Source organism: Chelonia mydas, chromosome 24 (genome assembly GCF_015237465.2).
Source record: "Chelonia mydas isolate rCheMyd1 chromosome 24, rCheMyd1.pri.v2, whole genome shotgun sequence".
Classification (NCBI taxonomy): domain Eukaryota; kingdom Metazoa; phylum Chordata; order Testudines; family Cheloniidae; genus Chelonia; species Chelonia mydas.
In genome coordinates this window covers 3404873-3431543 of record NC_051264.2, presented here as the reverse complement: position 1 = coordinate 3431543, position 26671 = coordinate 3404873, and the positions used below count along the sequence as shown (strand labels likewise).

Genomic DNA, 26671 nt, shown 5'->3' with positions numbered 1-26671 from the left:
GGCGGTAATACCTGAAGGCTACATCTACATGGCACATGTCAGAGTAGCAGCCGTGTTAGTCTGTATTCGCAAAAAGAAAAGGAGTGCTTGTGGCACCTTAGAGACTAACCACTTTATTTGAGCATAAGCTTTCGTGAGCTACAGCTCACTTCATTGGATGCATAAATCTACATGGCAGTTAGGTGTGATTGCAACACACGTATCAGAGCTAGCCTTGATCGTGCCAACTCCTTAAAAACAGCCATGTAGCCAGAATGACGGGGCGGTGGAACAGGCTTGCCACCCTAGTACGTACCCAGGGTCCCAGGAGCGATTGTACTAGCCCAGCGCTTTTCAAAGTGGGGGTTAGGACTACACAGCGGGCCGCGACCCTGTTTTAATGGGGTCGCCAGGGCTGGCGTTAGACTTGCTGAAGCCCGGGGCTGAAGCCTGAGCCCCATCGCCCAGGGCCAAGGGCTTCCGCCCTGGGTGGCAAGGCTCAGGTTGCAAGCCCCTGCCTGGGGCTGAAGCCCTTGGGCTTTGGCTTTCACCTCCCGACCTGGGGTGGTGGGGCTCAGGCTCGGGCTTTGACTTTGCCCCCCTCCCACCTGGGGCAGCGAGGCTCAGGAGGGCTCAGGCTTCGGTCCCCACTCCTGGGAGCGTGTAGTAATTTTTGTTGTCAGAAGGGGGTCACGATGCAATGATGTTTGGGAACCCCTGTACGAGCCCATGCTGCCACAGCGATGTTTAGCAAGCTGGCTTGATTAGCTAGCTCTGATACATGTGATGCACTCATATGCACTGTAGACATCAGGGTCAAACCATCCTATTGCCTTTAATGGAGTACAGACTATCCAGACACAGAGTGTGACTGCAATCAAAGACCTGGGCATGGCTGTGGCTGACCCAGGCTCACAGAATTGCAGTGGAGATGTTTGGGCTCAGGCTGGAGCCAGGACTCTGAGATCTTCCCCCCTCGCAGGGTCCCAGAGCCCAGGCTCCAGCCTGACCCCTAAAGTCTACACAGCAATTTTACAGCCCCACAGCCCAAGCCCTCGTCACCTGTGCCGGGCCAGCCGCGGCCGGGCCACGTGTCTTTTATTCCAGTGTAGAGGTACCCTAAGGGTCAGATTCTAATGCCTCTTACTCATATTAGATAGATTCTTACACCACAAATGGCTTTAAAGGTACCACTCAACAGGAGCAAGAGTACAGAATGTGGCCCAACAAACTACTTCCAGAGCAAAGTCAGAGTTTGGGGGTGTTTCTTAAAGCCCCAGCTCCTGGAGTCTGGTGATTAAGTGAGAATTTCAGCTTTCCTTTAAAAAGAAAAGTAAGTTTCTAGCTTGAAGTCGTGACCCCGTAAAGGCTACAACACTAGAGGACCCACAGAAAGGGCCCAAAATTTATTATCCAAAATTCTTATGATTTCTAAGCAATTCTCGTGATTTTCAGGAGCTTGACTCAGGAGTTTTAACACTCCAGGTTGGCAGTACTGTGAGGTGGCACGCACCGAGTGAGGGATCAGAATCTGATCCGAAACTGTTAGTGCATCGCTCCTGCAACTTGATCCCTAACTGAGACAGGCCTTCTCCCTGCCTGCCTGGTCTAGAGCCCACACATAGTAAAGTCGACCCTGGGCTCTGTGTCTCTGTCCAGTCATTGCAGAGCTGTGACTGCTCCATGGAGCTGTAGGAGGGATACATTTGGCCTTACACTTCTTACCAAGCTGTGGTCTCTGACACATCCAGTTAATGAACCCGCAGGGGATGAGACGTTTCCTGTCTTGTCCAGCTAGATTAGGCTCGGTGGGTTTCCATATTTGTCAGTCCCATGTGGTCAGGGTGAGCTGCTGTTTCCTACCCAGGGTAATACCGGTAAAACTTTAGCTTTAAGTTTAACAGCGAAAAACAATACAATCCCAAGCTGTTCCTTTACATGGGAGGAGCAGGGTCATATGGACCATTATGGTTATTTATTATTGGCCTTGCCTGCATCTTAGACCTGGTCTCCTTTCCCATTCCCTCCCCACTTTGGCTGCAACACCAGTCCCCATACCTTCCCCCCACCCTTTATTTTCTTTTCCCGGGCATCTCCGTGTTTTCCTCTATGCCCTTCCCACCCTGCACCATCATCAGACAGACTTGGTTCTCCACTGCACCCCATCATGGCTCAGAGAATGGGACTCCCCTGGGATGTGGAAGGCATGGGCTCAATCCTCACCCCCCCGCCTGATGTTGGGGGGAAGAGATTTAACTTGGATCACAAACACACATTTCTGGAGAGCGCACTGGCCACTGGGCTATAGGATATTCTGGTGCGGGGGGGCTGTCTCAATCTCTCCTCTTGAAGCTGGTCCACCTTGTATAGCTAACTAAATATTTCCTGGAGCAGGGAGCTGAACTTGGGTCTCTCACATCCCAGCTGAGTGCCCTAACCACTAGGCGGAAGCTTATAAGGTAAATTCCTGCCTTTCCTGCTTTAAAATGCTGGAAAATCAAAACAAGTTCTTTCATGATAAAATGTTTCATTTCGACATAACTGAAATGTTTCACATTTTTCAGTTCAGTCAAAACTCTTCCGCGAACTTGACACGAATAGCTTCAGTCACCCTGCAACTGCAGGTTATGGCAAGTAAACGATTCATCCAAAAAGTTTCACCCTGCCCTAGTTACCATGTCACCTTGGCCTTTCCTTTTCCCTTCCCCCAACCGCCCACCTCAAGCTTTTCGTGTGTTTATGGTCCCTAACTGTCGTGTGGTATCACACGCTCACAGTGATCGTGCGTCTACCTCTCGCGGCTGGCCCGCAGCGAGAATAAAAGCCTATGGTTGCTGCCAGAAATGGAGGGACTCCTTCCGCTTGAGGGGTCGAGGCGTGTGCAAAGCTCTGTGTTCAAATCCTGTTGCAAGTCATTCCATCAGGCCAAGTGGAGATGATAAGCTCTTTAGGGCAGGAAGCATGTGCCTGGTTTTCCCCTGCCCTGAACTTTGTATAACCATTCGCATCAGTACAAAGTGGATATAAACACCACTGTCTCCATTTCAGGGTAACTGCACCTGTGTGGTCACCCATGGGCGCCCATTTAAAGGTTTCCAGCTGTCACTTCTCTTGGGTGGAGACCTGCCTGCTTCTTCCTTCTAACTCTGATATCCCTACCCAGCCAGTCTGCCTAGCAGCCAGCCCCTGGGTGTTGCTTTCTCTTCTAGGGCTATGACCAGTGCATTGCCAATGGAGATGTGTTACCAGACAGCTCCTTCTAAGCAAGCACATTTATTCTTAAGGTAAAAGCATTACAGAGAAAGCATATAAGAAAATCAAAGAACCTACACGCACGCTAAAAAGTTTGCCGGAGGTCACCCCCCACTCCAACCTCTGGCGCTGGTAGGTGTCAGTCCTTCAAAGCCCACAGCTGGGTTTTCCCTGTTGTTACAAGTTGACATCAACCTTTAAATCAGGAACCAGAATAAAGGCCCTGAGTCAGTTCAAGCTCAGGCAATTTATCAAAAAGGCCCCTCTTTGTCAATTGGTCTCTGGAGAATCGAGTTTGAATCAGAACACGAGAATCTCACCAGGGGGTAGTACCTCTCTGGAGGTGTTACAAACTGAGTGATTTCCTGTTTTCACTTCCTGGAGGAGTTGTGGTAACCCTCCCCTCGTGCAATGCATACAATCCCTCCCCCCCGGTGGTACATAAATCATTCATACACTTAATACAATGTAGACTCCCAAAGACATTACAGGACATTGCCCCGTCTGTGACAGCTACCATAAGTGACCTGAGTCTCATTTACACTGAGGCCACTTTGCACAGCTCCGGCCATGTAAAGGGGCTTTGAAGTGGGTGTCAGTTACAGTTGCACCCATAGGTTTGGTTCAATGGCTCTCAGCCCCCCCACTATATGAATTGTTCCAGCACCCTTGGTTGCACCCAGTTTAAGGCCCCTTTACGCTGTCAGATCAGTAAAGAGCAGCCTGAGTGAAACTGAGAATCAAGCCCCATGACTTTAGTTGGCTTTGTGAGGTGCTTAGAATAATGCTGAGGAGCTATGATAGTAAATCATAGTAATAATAATAAATAATACATTTACATATTGCCAGCGAGGGGCTAGACACATTGCAGACAAGTAAGATCCCTTCCACCTAGAGTTTGAAATTTGCAATCTACAATGTACAGGTGAAAGATGGGGCTGGGATGCAGGCACAAAGCATAGCGAGTGGCAGGGGGTGGGGGTGTATTAGTGTGTTAACTTGTTATTTTCTGACTTTTTGTTGAGCATTTGATTGAGGGGGGAGGGGCTCTACATCTCTTTTGTTCACATGTCACTAAGTAGGGGGGAGGAGTTATTAGATCTTCATTGATTTCTAATTTGTTTCCAGATACAAGCTGTCACTTTTGGCCTATGATGCCCTAAATGATTTGGGTGCTGGCTAATTTAGGGATTGGTATGTTGAAAATATTCAGGCCCAAGTGTTCAAATGTTAGAGACAAGGGGACTGGAAAGAGAATATTGTGCCGATGTTTGGGGATGAGTTTAATGTGAGTACTAGTCCTATATCATGTTCTGTGTCATTGGGTAAGTAGTTGTAAATATACTTAGAGGCTTACATAGGCTCATTTGTTGTAAACTGAAAGAAATTAACTTATTTTCTCTTTGGACATCCTTCACAGGGCTTGGGAAGAGGAAATTAATTTGTCCTTAACAATCTGTTCTACGCTCTATTGAGCGTAACAATCTACGCTCAATCTGTTCCCTAAAGCCCCTTTTATTCTCTTTAAACACGCAGGATCCTCCAGAGCAGAGGCAGGCACGACGGAGCTGAGCGCGATTCTGGGGGGCTCCATCACTTTCCCTCTGGGGATCCCAGCAGAGCAAGTTAAAACTGTTGCATGGACACGAAACACAACGAGGAGTGTAGTAACTGTAGCGGCAGGAAACCCCCCCCATGTCATTGTGTCAGACGCATCCTACGAGGGACGCCTGAGCGTCCCTGCCGAGAGCTACTCGCTTCAAATCAGCAGCCTGAGGATGGAGGACACGGGCACCTACAAAGCTCAAATCAGGACAGCTACAGACATAGACAGACACTTCCTGCTGCGCGTGTTCAGTAAGTCTGGGGTGGATTTTTTTTTGTAACTTTCTGTTAATTGTAACATTCAACAATGTACAAGTTACACACTGAGCATTTTACACAGAATATTAAACTTTGATATAACAAACTCTGCAGGCAGGATTCTCAGTTACACTGATGCCCCTTTGTGCTGCCAGAGTGACATAAAGGGCCTTTGTGTAATTAGAACCAGGACCCATGGAGATTTGCACACTAGGCTTGTGATTCTCCTCTTGACACCAGTGCAAATCACGAGTACCTCCACCGAAGTCAATTGAGTTACATAACTGTAAAGCTGCTGAGCCACAAGAGAGGAAAATCAGGCCCTAGAAATGGGCAGATGGCACCAAGGGGCCTGCACCAAGCCATACTGCAGCACTTAAAGACAAACCTCCATTTTCTGGTCTGAATTCTCACTTACACTGTTAGCCAATATACATATGTCAGGCGCAGCACACCCCAGATTAATATAGTATTACACACAGCATATGGGCAGCCATATAAACCAAATTACATTATGCCTTTCCCCCAATGCTGTTCACTTCAGCTCATGCTAAGGTAATACCCATAAGGCTTTGCAAAGGTGAAGTCAGCTTTGGCATTGGCAGATACAAAACCTGTCAAAGGCAAGTTGCATGAATGGTGTGTCCTCGTACAGGTTGGGATGTACCTCCATGGCCCAACAGGTACTCGGAATGTGGTATCCAGAACAAATGATAAGGAAGCTACAAGAAAACGAGACAAATAGCTGGTTGGTCGGTTAAGTCTCAGGGAAGGTTCAGCGTGCTCTCTAACTTGGAAACAACCATATTATAAATATCGCTCTAGTGTAGTTTAAATGCATATTTTCGGAGCACATCTTCTGCATAAGGTGAACCGAACACTGCAGGAATTGCTTCCCAGAAGGATTGGTAAAGTATTAACTCTTTCCTACTGCTGTGTCTTTCATTAATAAAACTTGGCTAAGCTTGGTTAGTTGGTCTCTCAAACATTCTTAATAACAAACCGCAAGTGTGGCCACATAACTGGCTTATATTTTAGACAATAATACTAAGGCTGCTTTACTCTGCTCTGACCATTGTAAATGAACCTTAAAATCGGCTTCAATTACAGTTGGACTCACTTTCAGGTCTTTTTACAGTGCCACAGCCATGTAAAGGGACCTTAGTATAAATAAGTTCCCGGGTTTCTGTGTAAAGTTTTTTTAAAGCTTAATGAAACTTTCAGAGTTTGAAATCCTGTTGCAAACTGAACTTGAATGGGTTTTCTCACAGCCCCCAGACTTTTTCAATGGCAATAATAACGTCTAGCTTAATAACATAAGAATAGCTGGTCCAAATTTTACAACAGAAATTTCTTTTGGTAGAAAAATAAGGTTCTTCTAAAAAATGCAATGTTTCGCTTAAACAGTTTGATTTTGACAGAATGTTCAGTTTTTCAACCAAAAGAATCAAAATGAAATGAAAATATTTTCAGAGGAAATTAAAATCTCCATTGTGTTTTGTTTTTTTGAAAGCCAAAATAAACATTACAATTTGAAACGTAATGCCCTAAACCTGCCCTTCAGAGCATAATGCCTGGAGACATCAGAGCTTGCCTGGTGCATTCTTCTCTGCTTTCCCCCAGCTTGAGCTGGACATAGAAACCAAGTTTTGTGCACCACCATGTGTGACATTTAATGCAAATTATTCAATGAGCTAATTTGTACATTTGCAAACAATTTGCATGTACATTATAATCATAAATGTCAGCTTAAAAGTCTCTGGATTGAGTGCCAGTGAAAGGCATCAGTCTTTAAGTACATGATAGGATATTACTGTTTCCCTGAATGGATTTTCAGCAGGGTTTGAATTTGGGAGTTCCACAGATCTATAGCCCAGATAGCTCCCCCTTGAGTTATAGGAGTAACAGGTAGAAGAAGTATGTTGTTATTCTTTATGTGGACCAGTTCCTGGGGGTAGGGAAATTTAATAAAACACATTTTGCTAGTGAGTTACAAAATTATTTGTGGTTCTGCACTTAAGGAATAAGATTCCAGGGTTTTATTCCTGTCTCTGGGAGAAAAAGTACTGTCAAGTGATTATTGCAGGATACAATCAGCATAACCAAGCACATAATTTGGCCCATTCATTCTGAAAGGCAGAGTGGCAAAGTGAATGGTACTTGGCTCTGTTATATTAGAAACCTGGATTCTATTTCCATCTCTGCTGGAAATGACATTGTGCGACTTCTCAGTTATATTATCTGTAAAATGGATCCCCTAATGTGATGCCTTGGCTAATAATAAAGGATGCGAAGTGCACCGAAATATTAACCCTCAGTAGAAGATTTTCAGAACGTGGATATTTCTGAATAGAAAAGACTCCTGATACAAATATCATCTGAATACCAATATCACATTCCGCACGCATCTGTACTGGGTGATTCCATCTCTTGAGTCATTTAAATCTGGCACAGGATGTGACCTAATAGGTCTTTTTCCTTTCATTCTATAATAATGCTTCTGCTCTCTTGGTAGTTTTGGGCAGATGCGTGTAAGAACCTGCAGTGATTTTTCATCAGATTTGTGTTTTCACATTTGCGTTTCTTCTCTCTACCCCTCGCAGAGCAAGTACCGGAGCCAGCTATCGTCTGTGACTCAGTGACGTGTGTGAATGAAACCTGTAACTACAACCTGAGCTGCACCGTCAGGGATGGAGGGGAGAATGTGACCTACAGCTGGACTCGCCCAGCAGGGGGCGCTGTGGTGTCCATTGGACCCATTCTGACCATCTTCCAGGGACCCCGTGATGCTCACCTGGCCGTCACCTGCACAGCACAGAACCCCGTCAGTCACAGCTCCACAACGGCCTCTGCAAAGGACCTTTGTGTAGGTAAGTCCCTCTGCAGGAAAGACTCCTGTTTAAAACAAAAACAAACAAACCGTCTATAGAAGCTAAAGGACCCCTTCCTGCCAATCTGCCACGTGCTGCTCTCCCAAGTCACTGGTAGGATCAGGCTCGTAACAGTGATAGTTTTATAGCGCTGCTTGTGTTACAGGAGAGCAAAGAGAACGTTTCACTGAGAACCGAATTTTACCCTAACAGGCATAACTGTATAAGAGCTTCTTTAACAGGGAGTTAAAAAAGCAAACCCCAGCTGCCTTTTCAGTTAGTAATGGGCGAACCTTGCAGAATTGGAAGGCCCAATATGGGATAAGAACAGGATCCAGAATCCTTTTGGTTCAAGGCTGGAAATGTTGAGATTCAAGTCACGGCACAACGTTTCTGGCCGTTCTAGGTCCTGGCTGGGTTATAAATATCACCAGACTGGCATTTTTTGGTGATATTTAGTAAAGCTGCTCATGAATCGTTCGTCAGAATGGTTTTGACTGACAACGCAGTTGCTGCTGAAATTTTGCACAGGAAAATTTTGATTTTGCCCAGAAGATTGATTTCCCTGTTAGGAAAATCTAAATGAAATATTTTGTTTCTGAACAGTTCAGTGTTAAACTACATCTGCCTCAGGTGCTGTGGTACCGCAAAGGGGTTTTAGTTTGTGTGCTTCATGGCCCCATTCTATCCCATGCGCCACACTTGTTGTCTGGGCTGCATCTCCCATGATGCACTGTGGCTTCCCCTCTGCTTGATCCGGCTTGGCTGTGGTGCATCTTGGGAGATGTAGTCCAAGCAGGGAACCTGACCCATCATGAAAAGCTGAGGGGTGGGAAGCATCAGAACTACAACTCCCAGGAGGCAGCGTGGCAACATAGCTAGAGGCCGTTTGATATCAAACGGACCCATAAGAAAATGTTGTGATTCTGGAAATGTCTAAATGTCTCATGGCAATTAAAAATGTCACACTATTCCATTCTGACATTTCCAAATTGAATTTTGTTGTTCAGTGAAAAGCTTCAGTATTTGGACTTGTCGTCATCATTTGGGATGAAAACAAATGTCAACATTTTGGAAAGTCACGTGGGATGGAAATTTTTGCTCAGCTTTAATGTTTAGGCGCTTCCAGAAGGAGCAGGGATCTGCATCCTCCTGCTCCTTCTTCAGGAGGTGGGAGAGAACTCTTCAAGCAGAGGAACTGGGGGCAGGGGTAGTAGCAGAAGCTGGTGCCTGGCTGGGAAAGTTTTGAGGCCCCCAAGTCATCCCCGCAGTAGCTGGAGCAGCCCCAACACCTGATGGGAGAAGCAGAACAGTCCATGGGGCTGGGAGTTCCCCTACTTGCCTCCTTTCACATGCAGGAAGAGCTGTCCCTTTTCTACCAGGGTGGGTGGAAAAAGGAAGAATAAACTCCAGCTGCCCTTCCCCCCAGGGAAGAGACAGACTCTAACACTGGCTCCTCCTCTAGCGAAAATCCAGAGGGAAGAGAATTGCCCTATCAGTTCCCTCCTGCTTCCTGGTACCCCACAGTGAGAGGTGTGGGTGGAGAGAGGATGGGTGGTGGGTGGGCACACAAGGGATATCACTCATGCCCGCACACGCTTTTCCTTGGCGTTGGGTCTGCATTGGGAACATGGAGTCTTTCCAGATACACTTATTCCCTTGTCCCCATTCTCTTCCCTATGCTGCGTACCATCACACAAGTTGCAACAACGCCACTTTACCACATGATGTCAACAACCACCCTCACTGGTGAGCCACTCCTACCGTCCTGTCTGCTTTTAACTGCCAGCTAATTACTGTCTCGGGGGGCTAGATCCAGTGCTGCCAACTCTCACAATTTTATTGTGATATTTGGTGTTTTTCTTCAAGCCCAAGCTCCAGGAATCAGGGTATTACATGAGAATCACATCTTTCATTGGTGGTGGGGGGGAGAGACCTAAGTTTCTAGTCCTTGTGGTTATGGACCCCTAAGGGCTCAATAAACAGAAGAAAAATAAATTTGATTATTACTTTGAATCTCATGATTTTTGGACATTAGAGGGTTGGCAATATTGGAGATTTTAGCTGGTGTAAATCAGTGGAGCACCACTGAAGTCAACACAGTTATGCCGCTTTCCATTAGCTGGGGACCCTGGCCCAATCAGTGGTAAATCAGGAGCAAACCTGGGTTCAAATGGAAGAAATCCTTTTGCTCCATTGGAACACATCACTGCGGAGACACACCAGGAAGCCTTGGCATTGATTCAGGGAAATAACTCAAGCTATTGCTGGGGTCCCCTACGGGGCTGGAGTACTGAAAGAATCTGGAGGAACGTAAACAAAATGGGACAGATCCTCAGCAGATAGAAATCGGCTTAGCTCCATGGACTTCTGGCTTTGTCTGTCCACTGAACTCAGTGTCAATGTGAATCAGGCGCTTTGTATTTCCTCCTTGAAAGCTCTTCCTATGGCGCCTTTACCTGGCAATGGCAACACAAAGGGGTCTCAAACAGGGGTGGAAATTATATTTACACTCACTTGAAGGCTGCTTTGCAATGCCAGAGTGGTGGGGAGGGGCCATGGTGTGAATGCGACTGAGGCCCAAAGCTCCCCAAGTTTGTTTGTTTTTTAAATTAAATTTGTTGTTTGTCCTTGCACAATACATCTGCCATTTTCCCTTCACCGTAAAACCATGGAGTGGCTAAACTAGAATAATAATGCATTGTGTGTATTACTGTAGCAGCTAGGAGCCCTAGTCATGAACCGGGACCCCAGTGTGCTGTGCAAACACCGAACCAAAGAAAGAGGGTCCCTGCCCCAAAGAGATAAGACAGGAGACAGCTGGATACAGACAGACGAGGGAGGACAAGCAAACAAGGAGGCTGTACTGGTCGGCATGACAAACAGTGGTCTCTGAATGAGGGTTATTTACCAACACTCATTGCTGAGGTAGGACCTGGCCTCCCAAACATCCCCCGACTGCTTGGCTAGCAGCAAGAAAGGAATCTGCAAACTATTGGTGGTTCTTGGGAGACGGTTGGAAAACTGCCGAACTGCAGCCCACACGGGCTCCCTGTTTTAGGGTAGAGGAAGAATGCGCTTTTCTGTTACATCTCATGGCCGTTTTCTTCACTGTCACTGAGTTCATTTATCTTCCCTTTTAAGTACCACCATCTGCCCGTAGGGCTGCAATTGCCGTTCCAATTACTGTGGTCATCATCGTCCTTGTCATCATTGCTCTGTGGTTCCTGTACAAGCAGAGGCGCAAAAAAGGTAAGTTTCTTCACTGGGGTGGAACAACAACAGCTTCTGTAGCACCATAGGCATCAATCATAGCAACGTTGGGCTGGAAGGGGCCTCAAGAGGTCACCCCGTCCGGCCCCCGGCACTGAGGCAGGACCATGATGCTTTGCAAGTCAAAGGCCCCTGCCCCTCGGAGCTGACAGAGTACAAAGAATCATAGAATCATAGAATATCAGGGTTGGAAGGGACCTCAGGAGGTCATCTAGTCCAACCCCCTGCTCAAAGCAGGACCAGTCCCCAATCAAATCAAATCAAATCAAATCAAATCAAAGGCGGGACTGTGACTGCAAAGCCCCAGCCCCTGGTAGGAGCACACTGCGCTAGGAGGCGTTTGGGTTGCGGCAGATGCAATGCTGCTAACAAAGCCAAGGGAGGGGGCTGGTACAGATTGCAAAGAATCCCCCCCAGTGTAACTCCACTGGCCGCTGCAGAGAAGGGGTGGCAGATTACCCCCTCACGCCCCTTGGGGAGAATAACTCTCCCGCTGGACTTAGGCTGGAGCAGCCTGTAATGACTTTCACTGTAAAGAAGAGGCAGGGCTGGGCTCTGAGGAATACAAACTGGATTCTTTATCAAGGCTGCCGGACAAAGACGGACTCTGTGGTCCTCTCTGGCTCCCCAGCTCCCATTCCTTGCTACCTAGAGCTGCTACAGTGGGCCCTAATTGTCAGGTGCTGTTTTCTGGAGCAAGGACAGAGGTCAGGTGGTTTTCTGCCACCTTTCTGCTCCCCATGTTCCCCTGCTGTAAGTTAGAGCAGCCCCGAGGCTGATCTAATTATGCTCTGCTCCCTCTTGTTCCCTGTGGCCCTGGGTTGCTGAGACTAACTGAGGCACAGCACACTCCAGCCACACCCCTGATTTGTCCCCTACACCACATGCTGAGGCAGGACAGGTGCAGAGCCCTTCTGCCAGCTCCAACACAGCCAGGGAGGTCCCCTGTGCAAGGGGGCCCTCAGGGGGCCATTTCCACCCACTTTCAGTGTGTAAGGCTCTCCCTAAGTCCTGGCCTGTGCAATCATGGAAGGGACTGCGGATTACCCTCTACAGCCCATCAGTGTGGGTCACTGGATTAGCTTTCGGTGTGTGTGTGGGGGGCTGCAAAGACCAGCAAGGAAGTCCCTGCCCCCGGGAGTGGAACAGCTGGAGACTGTGCAGGATCTCAGCATCCTAGCAGCAAGGCCCCTTCTCTGCTTCTCTTCACCACCAGCCTGTTCTTCCCCTAGTGGGGGAGGAAGAGCCCTGGGTGGACAGGGAGGGTTGCAGGTGTGGAGCAGGTTGAAAACCACAGAGGAAGCAAAGACTTTTTGCTCTTGGTTTGATCTGTGGTCTTCTAATGCACGTCCCCTTTTGTTTCTTTCCATTGCAGCTGCTGACAGCGCAGGTAAGAGTCTTCTGTGTCCCATTGCCCCCCCTGGCCTGAGCCCTCCTTGTATCCCCCCGAAGTGCATTTTACTTTCCAAGTCTGATTTTCAGCCCCTTTCCCTTTTGGGGCAAACACAGACTCCGATTTTAAGGCCAGAAGGGACTGTTATGATCATGTGCAGCCCCCGGCACTAGGCACGGGGCAAAACCAGCCCAAGAAGAAGGGTCCTTATCCCAAACCAGCCAAGGATTCTGATCTCCCGCACAACCCAGAATCTTACCCAGGGACTGCTGAGCTGAGCCTGACGTAGAGCACAGGCACTGGCCAACTGCAAAGTTAACTCGGTAAATACACCACCAACCAGCCAACGGGTTAATTCCTCCAGCTTCGCTGTAGCTGCACGGTGCATCACAGGAGCCACCACAACAAATGTAGGAACAAACAGCTGAGGTTGAATGTAGAGGGGAAGTTAACGGATACAAACACTCCTTTCCCTTAGCCGTTTGCTGTGTAAATTGTACCGTCTTCACACAACGCAGGGGGTTACTATAACGTGCATTATTTCCGTAAGATTATGCCCCCTCTGGCTGGTTCCCCATCCAATCCCCGCACCTCACCCTGACCCCCCTCAGCTACACTCCCATCCAGCTCCCTTAGCCTGGATACCCTCTGGTGCTGCGCCCCCCGCCCCCCAAGCCCTTAACTCCATGCGCAACAGGGAGGAGGAGGGGCTAACGGCTGCGCAGTTTGTGTCTGTGGCATTGACCCCCCCAGACCCTCCATCCCCTTGCCAGCTGCTCCTCACACCGCCAGCCCTCAGCTCCACCCCCAGCTCCATCGGTCTCTCTCAGTGGAGGAGATGAGAGCAAGGTTACGAGCTGAGTGGCTGGTAGGGGAGGAGGAGGGACACTTATGCAGCCCCATCTACCCTAGAAAATACTGTAGGTGGCCAAAAGCCAGAGATCTTAGTGCAGGAGGCAGGATTAGGCCAGAGGCCAAAGCCTGGTGCTGCAAATTAGGCAGGTTTGGTTGCACAGGCCAGCCACGGGAACGGTTGTGGTGTAGGTAGCAGTGAGGCAGGTGCCATTTTGTGTTTCTTCTCAGATGCAGAATGTCGCAGGGCCAATCACACACACTGGGCTCTCGCTCCCTCTCCTGGCAACTTTACATTTGTTCTTCCTTTGTCTGTTGTTTTCTTTAAATCTGGAATAAAAGGCACCCAGGCATGAAAATACCGCTTTTACTCTCCGATTCCGGGAAGGACAAAGATGCGGCTGTGAGGAGGGGATGGTAAAATGACAAGGAGCTCAGAGAAAGTGAAGGAGCGTGGGAGAGATTTCTGGGTTAAAGGGAAGAAAAATAGAAAGGTGGAATGGACACTTATAGGAATATGGAAAGGCTCCGGCTTAATGAAACACAGGAAGATTTGGAAGCATGGGACTTGTAACTTTGAACAGTATTTTAGTGCAAATGCAGCTGAAGGCAACAGCAAAAGATCCCACAAGAGCTAAGAAAATAGAAGAATGACACTGACAAGTTTAAAGACTGACGCCGAAGCTGGGAGAGATGGAATATAAGGAGGAACGGCGCTGCTTCATAAGCAGCTGTCCCACGCTAGGAAAGTATCTGTATTCAGGAGAACACTGAAGCACTTGCCTAAGCCCCAGTGCAGTTTATGGGACTTAAAGCTGGGTTTGACGGGCAGTATTACCTAGTGGACAGTGCCCTGACTAGGACTCAGAAGATCATGGTTCTAGTACCGGCTCTTCCACTAGCCTGATGGGTGACCATGGAGGAGTCAGTTGCCCGCTCCATGCCTCACTTCCCCGTATGTAAAATGGGGATAATGACCGCCTTTGTAAAGCACTTTGAGGTCGACTGATGAAAACCTCTAGACAAGAGCTAGCTATGGGAGGAGGGACAGCTCAGTGGTTTGAGTATTAACCTGCTAAACCTAGGGTTTTGAGTTCAATCCTTGAGGGGGCCATTTAGGGATCTGGGGCAAAAATTGGGGATTGGTCCTGCTTTGAGCAGGGGATTGGACTAGATGACCTCCTGAGGTCCCTTCCCACCCTGATATTCTAAGTTATTTCCTGAATCGGGGCCATTATGTGTCAAAGACTAACCTCTACAGCTGCAAAGTATAAAGGTCTCTTTAAGAAACCAAACGGAAGGAGCAAAGATGCCAGGATTGTCGCCACTCGACAAATGCTTCCCATTCCCTGGACTTTTGATTGACAACTCCAAATTGAGTTGTCATCACCAACACAACATGCAGGCCAGAGGAGAATTAGTCCCGGGGCTGTGCAGACTGGACATTTTACAAAACGAGCCACTGTGTTCTATTCCTCTTTCTCCCATGGAGACTTCATATTTGTTCTCTGTTGTTTTTCCTTAATCTGAAATAAAGGCTACATACATGGAGAAGTACCTGGTCTGCTCTTTATGGTTGGAGATGTCTTAACGTGGATATGCAAGCCCCCTATGGCAGCGGTGGGTGGGATCTGGCAGATCCCTGATACCTCTGCTAGTTTGGTTTAGTTTTAAGGCTGTGTGGTTTTAAGTTTAGTTTTAAGTTTTATAGTTTTTGTATCAGAGCGCTGGGAGCAATTTCTCAAATCTTGATTGTAAAAAATTCACAAATTTTGAATTTTCAACCTCCCCTTCCTTCCCCCCCCCCCCCAACGTAAACTGCTGCAAATGGCCCACCTTGATTATCACTACAAAAAGATTATCACTACCCCCCCGCCCCCCTGCTGGTAATAGCTCACCTTTCCTGGTCACTCTCATTACAGTGTGTATGGTAACACCCGTTGTTTCATGTTCTCTGTGTATATAAAATCTCCCCACTGTATTTTCCACTGTCTGCATCCGATGAAGTGAGCTGTAGCTCACGAAAGCTTATGCTCTAATAAAGCTGTTAGTCTCTAAGGTGCCACAAGTACTCCTTTTCTTTTTACGGATACAGACTAACACAGCTGCTACTCTGAAACCTGTCATCTTGAATACTGCGTACAGATGGGGTCCCCTCATCTCAAAAAAGATATACTGGCATTAGAAAAGGTTCAGAAAAGGGCAACTAAAATGATGAGGGGTTTGGAACGGGTCCCATATGAGGAGAGATTAAAGAGGCTAGGATTTTTCAGCTTGGAAAAGGGGAGACTAAGGGGGGATATGATAGAGGTCTATAAAATCATGTGTGGTGTGGAGAAAGTGAATAAGGAAAAGTTATTTACTTGTTCCCATAACATAAGAACTAGGGGCCAACAAATGAAATGAATGGGTAGTAGGTTTAAAATAAAAGGAAGTTCTTCTTCACTCAGTGCACAGTCAACCTGTGGAACTCCTCGCCTGAGGAGGGTGTGAAGGCTAGGACTATAACAGGGTTTAAAAGAGAGCTGGATAAATTCATGGAGGTTAAGTCCATTAATGGCTATTAGCCAGGATGGGTAAAGAATGGTGTCCCAAGCCTCTGTTTGTCAGAGGGTGGAGCTGGATGGCAGGAGAGAGATCACTAGATCATTGCCTGTTAGGTTCACTCCCTCTGGGGCACCTGGCATTGGCCACTGTCAGTAGACCGGATACTGGGCTGGATGGACCTTTAGTCTTACCCAGTATGGCCATTCTTATGTTCTTATGGGGTTTTTTGTTTGTTTTTTGTTTACATTTTTCCCTGTTTCAAAGCAAGTGTAGAACTGGTTGCAAATTTTCAAGTTTCTAAAAAAGTGTCGAGCTTCTAAAGAATTTTTAATTTCAACAAAAACAGGGGGAAGAATTGAAGAAATATAAGTATTTTCCCCTCTTTAACCCCTCCCCCCCCCCCCCCCCCCGCTGTTGTTTAGGGCTACTAGATTAATAATTTTAAAAGTCTTTTCTTTTACTAAAAGTAAAAGCTCCACAGACAACTAGTCACCTGTTTTTTATTCTTTGAACAGTTACTTAGTACTTTTCATCCCTAGGTATCCCAAAGTGCCTTGCAAAATGATTGATAAAGTTTACGGAGATTTTTGTCACCCATCATTGTAATGGAGCCACCTCTGAGGGGGAACATGGCAGCTGTTTAATACTGCATAGCAACCCTGCTACAGTTACCAGAGTTAGAATTTGGCCTGGTTCTAGGTGAACACCTCTGGTCATTCACGAAGTGCCCAGGGATCTTTAATGACTCCAGTTCAATGAGCCCAGTAACATGTGCAGCGTGGATCAGAAATAACACAGATTTCCCTTAAGCACTCAGGCGAGAGGAGAATGCATGTCCTCCCCATCTGTCTGAAGTTACCATACAGAACGGATGAGGGCACAGCAAGGGGGACTGCCCAGCCCTATGCCATGAGTCCAGTGTCTCCCAGTTCCCAGTCTCCACTGGCAGTGGGGTCTGTTCCATTCACTTACTTCTCACATTCTTTTCATTGCAGAGGCCGATGCAGAAACAAACACAGTTTATGCCAAAGTCGGTAATTCGCCACAGGTGAGTTCACCTAAAACTCCCTCGTGGTGAAGCCATTACCAATTCGAGGCAGTGGGTCGGCTTAGCCAGAAGAAAAGCCAGGATGGGTTGATGGTACCAGTGCCTTAGATTTACCACGAGTATGGGACTGTGGGGCCCCAGTCCAGGGACAAGTGGGGCTAGCAGAAACACTGGGGTCACTTTGTGATGGGGGAAGAGGAGGCGGTGTTGGAAGCAGCCAGAAAATTTTTGAGGTCCCTTTGGAGCATGCAATAATGCTCGGTCGATGCTGAAAGCGGCAGAGAGAAGGAGCAGCCGGTCCGATCCTTTGTAGCTGCAAAGGGCCCTGACCCAGCAGAACCGGGCCTCCACACGGGACGGGGTGGAATCCCATGCCCGGTGTCCATTCCAGAAGCCCTTGCAGGCAGGGAGCCTTTCAGCTAAGAATTAAGACTAGAGATGAGCAAATAATTGTTCGATTCAGGACCTGAACCAAAAAAAATGCCAGAAAAATTTCGGTCCAAACTGAAACAGTTTTTGCAGAGTTTTTTTGCTGAAGAAAAATGTTTAACTTGATGCAAAATGAAATTTTTTCAATCCCGCCCCCTCCCCCCCCCGGCGTTAATTTTGGGTCATTTCAGGTGTTTTTTGCCCCCACCCCTTTTTTAAAAAAAAACCCTAAATTTTGAAATGAATTGTGGTTTCAAAACAAAATAATCAAACTCTTGTTTCAAAATGGTAGAAAGGAATTTTGTCAGAATTGGAAGAGTTAAAACAAAATATTTTGACTTTGAAGTCCCCCCCTCCCCCTTTTTGGTCAAAACTAGTTGCTGAATTGACCCCCAATTTGCAAATAGTTGTAGTGCGCCGAAAAATGCATTTTGGGCAAATTCGCTATTTGCCAAAAAAGTTTCACCGAGCTCTAATTCTGACCACAGCTTTGGCCTTGTTTGCCCCTTGTGACGATTGCTCTCTGACCTGACTCTGCAAAGCATTGTTTAAAGCCACTTCACTCAGCTGCTGCAAATCTGTGTCCAGCTCATGCTAAGGGGTGGGATCTGTCTATTTAGGTTTGCAGTAGAACGGGGACGCAGAAAAGGGGTCCGGAGACCAAGGAGGACGAGACAAAAACGATCTATTCCAAGGTCCATCACCCAAACCAGGTAGGAGTGCTACACCTTGCTTTCCTGTATATTTATTTGACCTGGGTTTTCTTCTCCTGGCTGGCAGAGTTAAACACTGTGATCGCTGACCCCTAGCATGCTACGGGCTCTAATAACAACCACCCACCCCTAGCGTAACGGGCCCATGGCTCGATGCTCTCTGATTTCAGGGAAAATATGGACAATGATCTGGACACCAATGAGACCTGGAGGTAGCGATGATAATCAACACGTAAACACAGTGAACCAAGTTCTGTGCTGAGCCCTGCGGGAGACAGAGCGTGGCAGAGGGCAATGCAAATAGAGACAGGGGAAAAGAGACTTTATCTCCCCTTTATGCTCTGAGAGCTGGTCTGGGAAGAGGACCAGCCCCCACAGCACAACTTAGAGCAGCCCCAGGGGCCCAGGATAGTGCGAGCTCACAGTTCCCCAGCCCCCGGTTGCACTCTTTCCCAGTCCACCCCCGGCGTGGCCCTGCGCGAGGGCCTCTACAGGCATTGTACGGACACCCTGTACCACCACGAAAACCCCGCTGCACCTGGGAGGTTTGGCTGGAGGCTACCCTGCCCCTCTTTATGCCTCCAGATCAGCCCATAGCAAGACACAGAAGTGAGGCCAGTGAGTCTCCTTTGCACACACAGGCTGACAGATTCCCTGGGCCCTATTCTCCATTGCCCCGCCCCGTCTGTGCTGATTGAGAGCACCGTAGAGGGCCACCAGCTCAGGACAGGAGTGTTCGACGCTGGTGTAAATGGCCGCGCCAAGGGCGGTGGTGAATCAGGCGCCGGCCACCTGCTTTCAAGGGACGTCTACCCCGCGAGCAGCAGGTTGGCGGATCAGACTTGGGCCGTGGTGCTGAAGACAGCTGTGTGGATGGTACGGCTCAGGCAGGAGCTGGGAGGAGAGGGTCAAGCCCGAGTCACAATGTTTTCACAGCTCTTTTAGCTTGGGAGCCTGAGCTCTGTGAGCCCCGAGTCTGTGGACCTGGGGTCGGAGACTGGCTGCTGGGAGCTGTCCCTCCATCCAGGGCCAAACCAGAGGGAAGCTTTCACACGCTGGGGACGCACAAACTCCCGGCCCCATTGACGCTAGCGGGACCAGGATTCCACCCCGGATCTCCAAGTGCTCGGAGCTTTTGTCTCCTGACAGGAATAGTGACAGCTCTGTCTCTTTCATTTCAGTCGCCTCCGCAAACGGATGATGAGAAGCTGTGCAAGGAAGGCCTGGAATCCATGGGGAAGGGCGAGAAAACCATTTATACCACAGTCAACCAGCCAAACCCGGCACGTGGGGTTTGTATCCTGTTATTAGAGGGTGGAATTCAGGGTTTGTAGGGCCATGGCTGCCTGAGAGGCCCCGTTCTGTATCCAGTTGGGCCACGATCCTGCAAGGACATCATGTGGGCGGACCCCAGCGTCCATGCAGAGCAACGCTGACTCCAAACAGGCTCGAGTCATGAGCTGTAGCATGCAGAGTCGGGGCCTAAGTTGGTTGCAACTTCCATTGACTTCAGTGCGATTCTCCACTGAGTAACTGGGAACAAAAATTGGCCCCTAAGGGGGAGAGGGATTGTTGAGTAGACAGCTGTGGGGGGTGACTGGAGGGTAAGTACACTACAGAGCAGGAAAAACATCCTGATTGTGGCAGTCCGGGCTTGGGGCATAGTGGGAATTTTCCCTTGTAGGGAACAGGGGAGCCCCATCACCCGAGATGAGAGCTAGGTGAAATACTTCAACTTAACTTTTTGGGGGGGGGGGGAGGGGAGGACGATTTACAGCAAATTGAAAAGTTGAAAGAAAAAAAAACTTTTGGGTTGAACAAAAATGTTTCGGTTCCATGCGAAGCATTTTCAAACATTTGTGAATTCAAAAAAATAAATAAAGGAAATTTCAAAACCAGTCATTGTGAACCAAAAAGAAAGTAAAACATTTCATTTCAAAAATGTCAAAACATTGACTTAAAAAAAATAAATAAATAAAAAGTTCCGAGACAAATAATTCAGCCAAACCCAGACGAATTCCTGAAACGGTTTGATGTTGCCAAATCTGCATTGTTTGTTGAAATTAAGTTTCAGCTGAAGAATTTCACCCAGCTGTAATCTTAACCTGAGCCCAGCACTCTAGACACTCCCATGAGTCCTTCTATCCCCCCCATGAGAACAGACCTGCCCCTGGTAACCTAGGCATGTTTCTGGCACTGTGTGCAGGGCAACAGACACGACTTTTCAGTATTTTTGGCTTTCCCATCGCTAACATTTCTGCTCTTTGCTGTTTCTGGTCTTGCAGACAAAGACCGCCAAGTCCACAGATGCTGATGATTCTGCGGCCACTCCAAAACCTCAAGCGACAACAGAATACGACAAGATCATCTAATAGCTTGTCAAGGCAACACAAACATGCAGCGAGAAACAAGGAATAATTGAGTACGCCGCAGACGACAGCCAAACAGCAGAGGATCAATGAGTATAATTTGTACAGCGCCTGGCACCATAGGGTCCTAGTCCCTGGCTGGGGCACCTGTCAAGTACTGCAATTGTAATGTGGACAGATCCCAGTCCTTGGTGGGTGGGATCAAACCGGGGACCTCCGGAGCTTAAAGCATGAGCCTCTACCGCATGAGCTACAAGCCAGCTGGCTGTTAGCTGAGGATGCAGAGCAGACTCATTAACGGCTCTCTCTCTGCGTGGTCTAGGTGCTAGACAGACCACATCCAGACGGTGTGTGGGTTACACGATGCAAATAAAAACCACATACAGGCCCAACAAAGATAATAACAGAACGCCGCTAGCCGTCACCTTCAGCCCCCAACTAAAACCCCTCCAACGCGTCATCAAGGATCTACAACCTATCCTGAGGGACGACCCGTCACTCTCACAGATCGTGGGAGACAGGCCAGTCCTTGCTTACAGACAGCCCCCCAACCTGAAGCAAATACTCACCAGCAACCACACACCACACAACAGAACCACTAACCCAGGAACCTATCCTTGCAACAAAGCCCGTTGCCAACTGTGTCCACATATCTATTCAGGGGACACCATCACAGGGCCTAATCACAGCAGCCACACGATCAGAGGCTCGTTCACCTTCACATCAACCAATGTGATAGATGCCATCATGTGCCAGCAATGCCCCTCTGCCATGTACATTAGTCAAACTGGACAGTCTCTACGTAAAAGAATAAATGGACACAAATCAGACGTCAAGAATTATAACATTCAAAAACCAGTCGGAGAACACTTCAATCTCTCTGGTCACTCGATTACAGACTAAAAGTGGCAATTCTTCAAGAAAAAAACCTTCAGAAACAGACTCCAACGAGAGACTGCTGAATTGGAATTAATTTGCAAACTGGATACAATTAACTTAGGCTTGAATAGAGACTGGGAGTGGATGGGTCATTACACAAAGTAATACTATTTCCCCATGTTTATCCCCCCCCGCACTGTTCCTCAGACGTTCTTGTCAACTGCTGGAAATGGCCCACCTTGATTATCACTACAAACGGTTCCCCCCCTTCCCCCCCCCCCCCCCCCCCGCTGGTAATAGCTCACCTTAAGTGATCACTCTGGTTACAGTGTGTATGGTCACAGCCATTGTTTCATGTTCTCTGTGTATATAAATCTCCCCACTGTATTTTCTACTGCATGCATCCGATGAAGTGGGCTGTAGCTCATGAAAGCTTATGCTCAAATAAATTTGTTCGTCTCTAAGGTGCCACAAGTCCTCCTTTCCTTTCTGCGAATTCATCTAGAGTGAAATTCACCTCTGTGCTTGCCCCTTACCCAAGAGCTTTACCCTCCTTAAAACACTCTTCAGCTTTAAGGCTGTAGTCTATAGACTTTGATGACAAGCACACTATCAAAACTCAGTATTAGTATACATAGCTCAGACTCACAATCTCTTTTGCTGCTGAATTTTCTAGGTCCCCCGCCAAGGGAAAAAAATGAAGTCTTGATTCTGTTACCTTAAGGCCCCCTGATGGTGCTTTAGCAGTGTACAGATGCCTGAAAAAGTAGTTACCCCCACTTTCAGGTACCTTGAACCTGTCAGACCTGTGTAAAATGGCCTGCGACGCAGTGAGACTCGGGCCCTAAGAATCTATAACTTGGGCAAATCCAAAGCACTTTTCTTTCACTGGAAGGCACCTCTCGTTGCCCAGGTCCATCTCCAGCGAAATGTCAATGACCGCTCCAAACAGCCAGAGTTGGTCAAACAAACGAACGATCAAATACTTACTAATGGGAAAAGTTTACTTCCTCCCTACCTCATATCCTCCTATTCAGAAATGAAGGAACCTTTTTTGTGCAGGGATTTTTTTTTGCGCTCAGGAATGTTTCTATGGAATCCCTCAGCAGGCAGAGAGTAGCCCCAGAAAAGTTTCAGTCTTGAAGGGGTATGCAGTGGTGTCGCAGCCGTGTCAGTCCCAGGATATTAGGGAAACAAGGTGGGTGAGGTCATATCTTGAAGGGGAACATTTAGGAACATTGAGGCGGGTTTGGCGGGAACCTCCTCATTCCCTTACATACTCCAGCTATAACAAAGGGAATGAATTTTACTAACGTTGAAAAGAAAAAACGTGAAGACAGGATAAAGCAAAGGAAATAAAATGCAAACCCTACTGGAAAGTTGGAGACGTGCCATGCCATGCTCGGCACATTCCACAGAACGCCGGTGGGCCATACAACATGACAGACACTTCTTGTGGAAGGACTTCAGTGGAAAAGTTCAGTTTGAGTCGAACAAACTGTTTTGTCCCAACAAAATCTCAGTGGTTTGCTTTGGTTTTGACTAATTTTATTTTTAGAAGATTTAAAAACGGAGATTTGGGAACAAAAAGTCCTTGCAAACCGACCGACTTGTGGCCAAACTTTCAAGGGCTCGGCCCTTTGGCCGGGGCAGGTTCCCCCCAGCACATGGCTCTTGTTGCAGTTTTGGGGACAAAGCTAGTTTGAAAATCTGGGCTCAAGTGTTGGAGCCTCCGGCAGGGCCACAACATGAACTCGATTCCTCTGTGTCCCTCGCTGCTGCCTTCCCCACGGGATCGTCCTGTTCTCCTCCCTTTAAGCTACTTCTACTTCCTCCACTTCCACAGTTGTTCTCTCCTACTGAGCACTCCCTATGTGCCCCCCAATCTTCCCTCCCGCCTGGTCCCTCTGCCTCTTCCTCCTTTTATTTATTATTTGTGTTCTCATGTGCCTTCCTCCTGGGGAGACGGAGCCCCAGTCACAGACTAGGCGCCATACGAACACACGCCCGAAGACGGTCCCTGCCCAAAGAGCTTCCAATCTCTCAGCCAAGAGAGAACAGGCGGACACAGACAGACCAACAAGGAGTTCAAGGAAACAATATTGGTCAGCATCCAGATAGTCTGGGGGGTCCCCATGCTGCTTCTACACCTGCAACAGTCTCCCACTTTAAACTTCCTACTTTAACTGTTTCAGAGTAACAGCCGTGTTAGTCTGTATTCGCAAAAAGAAAAGGAGTACTTGTGGCACCTTAGAGACTAACCAATTTATTTGAGCATAAGCTTTCGTGAGCTACAGCTCACTTCATCGGATGTATGCATCCGATGAAGTGAGCTGTAGCTCACGAAAGCTTATGCTCAAATAAATTGGTTAGTCTCTAAGGTGCCACAAGTACTCCTTTTCTTTTTACTTTAACTGTAAACTCTTGGGGGTGGGGGGTGGCAGGAACAGTCTGTTTGTCCTGTGTTTGTACAGCTCCTAACACCATGGGTCCCTGGACTAGAACTGTGTACTGTGGTAGTGCCGGGGTGGCACATGATGAATAATACTTGTCTTCCAAAAGCTCCCTCTCCCCTCCTTCCAACCCACTAGATCACTAATCCTTACCCCACTGTCCTCCCCAGTGACTCCAGCTTTACTGGAATTGTGGGGCTGTATCACCACCATCCCCCAGAGAAGGCCCATCGTTCTGTTTGCAAGCTACCCTCTCTCTGTATAAACCATTTGGATTTTCAGACGTGTGTGTGTTGATGAAGCATCATTGATGGGTGTCAACGGGAACAAGTCCGGGGCATTGTGGGAAAGAATCTGAGGACTCCATCTAGGAGACAATTTAAGGACACGATCCAGAGACTTTACGTGAATGGATTCTCCACAGACAAGGGATATTGGACCAACTGGGACTCAGCAAATTTCTTCTACCTGCAACTCCTATGAGCTACAGCCACTCTGGCTCAGCACATCACACTATGTGGAGGACTGTCCCAAAATGCTCAGCAAAGGAATAATTCATTAGTGTTCTTGATGCAGAGAAGAACACTTCAGGCGGGGGTGTGTGTTTGTATGAGGCCTTTCGCATAATGGGCTCCTGACCACAGATGGGGTCTCCAGATCTTGCCATGGTTATGGAAATTTTGCATCAATGCAAGCCAATGAGGGAGCAGCCTGTGCAGGGGCTGAGAGATTAGAAGAGAAGACACCTTGTGGGAAGGGGGAATGCTTTTCAAAGGGTGGGAGTGGGAGGGGTAAAAATGAAACGTGGGGCTGGCTGGAGAGCAGGAGTTCTTATCAGCAGAAAGAGGATCACCCACTAAGCCGGCATGTGGAGCCAGAGCACAGACCCTCGGCAAGGGATTGTCCCAGCAGCACCAGGGCTACCGTCTATGACTGTGATCCTCAGCTAGTACACGTCAGTGCAGTGCCAGTGCCTCAAGAGACTATGGAGCCAGGCCCAACTCTGCCACTGCTCTATTGTGTGACCTTGGGCAAGTCATGTAGCCTCTGTCTCAGTTTCCCCCATCTATGTCATGGGTATATAGCCCTACCTCCCAGGGGTGCTGGGAGGTTAATTACACTGGGGATTGTGAAGCACTCAGAGACCATGGGGATGGAGCCATATAAGTGCTCTATGCGGATTGCTCAAATGTCCCGGTCTATGTCTTCACCTCTCCCACCCTCCACACCTGCCCTTTGTTACACCATCTGCACCGCTTCCCCTCTGGGTGTAAGGATAAGGCCTTTGGCTGCAGCCATACTGTAAGGCCTAAAGCCTAGGGCCTTTGTCTGCAGCCAGATGAAAAGAGCAGCCAAGCAGCAGCCATTAGCTGAGAAGCAGGAAGTCACATCCTCACATTCCATCTAAATTACATTAAAACAACGTAATATCAGACTGTTAAGAAGGAGACCCCGTCCTAATGGCCCCCACTATCCCCAGATAAAGAAACAGATCTTAAGATGGTTAAAGAAAACTTAGTTTGATAGCATCCTGTCTGTCAAGAATTCACTTATCAACAGTTGTGATTGTGAAATCCTCATTTCTTCATTGTTTTGTCATTATGGTCCCCACTTCCCTATTGTTTATCTGTATGGTCTCTGTCTGGTTCTTTAATTAGGTAACAGACAAGAAAAATTAATTTTGCTAGTTGTAAATTAATTAAGGTGGCGGGGTAGGACTCGTTAAAGAATTTTGTTACACTGTATTAGGGTTGGTTAGTAAAATGTAATAAAATGATTGGTTAAGATATAGCTAAACAGGACTCAAATTTCACTATATAAACTGGGGTCCAAAAGGAAGTTCTTTGGGAACCGACTCCAGGACACAGCCCCAAAGATCAGAGCTGCCAGACCTCAACACTCTGCCAACGACACTGTGCAGAGACAGGAGTCCCCCAGATGGACCCCGATCCTGACTGGCCAGCAGGGAAGTTTGTCTGTCTTATTGGGAGTGGTGAGCGCTGTGTGTAGCGTGTACAGTCTGTTTTGGGTGACTGTTAATAAATAGCGGTCAAGTATCAGGGGGTAGCCGGGCTAGTCTTTATCCACAAAAACAACAAGGAGGAGTCTGGGGGGCACCTTAAACACTAACAGATTTATTTGGACATAAGCTTTCATGAGTAAAAAACCCACTTCTTCAGTTGCATCTGAAGAAGTGGGTTTTTTACTCACGAAAGCTTATGTCCAAATAAATCTGCTAATAAATAGAGGATACAGCTCTTTCACTGGAAAGAGGTCCTGCAAACCCGCAGGGTTGTGCCTGAGCCCTAGGAACAGGGTAAGGGTGGGTGCCCTAGGCAAGAGCGTGTGAGTAACAGAGAATTTTGTGTGGGTAACATGGTCTCTGGGAGCATCCCCTCAGGCATCAGCCCTCCTGCCTTTACTTCTCCTGGCACACAATGCCACAATTCGCCCAAGCCTAGACCAAGCCCTGGGCTACAGCCACTCGCCCCCGGACATCCTGAAGGTGTGACTGGGTTCGGCATGGGCAGTTCTTCCCTTTGGGAATCTGTGACCGGCATATAGTGACCAGACAGCCTCTGAAGACAACAGCACTAGTTATCTTTGCAGGAGGAACAAGGCTTTTAGAGAAAGAGATGTTTTTAAAGACCGTCTCCAGCCAGCTCGTCCCCTCCAGTCTCACCATCCCCTGCTAGTGACGGAGGCAGGCTCAGCCCCTTCACGCAGCCCCAGCAGGGTCATGTCTCAGTT

The 26671-nt window shown here is 47.9% G+C and overlaps 1 protein-coding gene and 1 long non-coding RNA gene across 11 annotated transcripts in view; one reads left to right on the top strand and one right to left on the bottom strand.

Annotated features, from left to right (window-relative positions):
• The window catches only part of LOC102943066 (SLAM family member 5), a 30611-nt gene extending 9513 nt beyond the window's left edge, over positions 1-21098 (top strand). The window contains exons 2-10 of one of the 6 annotated variants that reach the window (XM_043534938.1): positions 4768-5088; positions 7698-7964; positions 9666-9713; positions 11109-11216; positions 12613-12627; positions 17025-17077; positions 18127-18219; positions 19401-19511; positions 20505-21098. In XM_043534938.1, coding sequence (XP_043390873.1) covers positions 4768-5088; positions 7698-7964; positions 9666-9713; positions 11109-11216; positions 12613-12627; positions 17025-17077; positions 18127-18219; positions 19401-19511; positions 20505-20591 — 1103 coding nt within the window. In that variant the 3' untranslated portion in view covers positions 20592-21098. The remainder of the gene's footprint in view (positions 1-4767; positions 5089-7697; positions 7965-9665; positions 9714-11108; positions 11217-12612; positions 12628-17024; positions 17078-18126; positions 18220-19400; positions 19512-20504) is intronic. The other 5 variants (XM_043534939.1, XM_043534940.1, XM_043534941.1 and 2 more) reach the window with 5 other exon arrangements.
• Positions 1-26671, bottom strand: part of LOC119564090 — a 44662-nt gene that overhangs the window by 1959 nt on the left and 16032 nt on the right. Inside the window, exons 2-6 of one of the 5 annotated variants that reach the window (XR_005222968.2) lie at positions 12890-19772; positions 10876-11191; positions 7889-7989; positions 5709-5816; positions 1705-1838 (exon numbers count right to left, since the gene is read on the bottom strand). This is a non-coding gene — a long non-coding RNA (uncharacterized LOC119564090). Of the gene's footprint in view, positions 1-1704; positions 1839-3309; positions 11192-12889; positions 19773-26671 lie in introns of all 5 variants that reach the window. The other 4 variants (XR_006287287.1, XR_006287288.1, XR_006287286.1 and 1 more) reach the window with 4 other exon arrangements.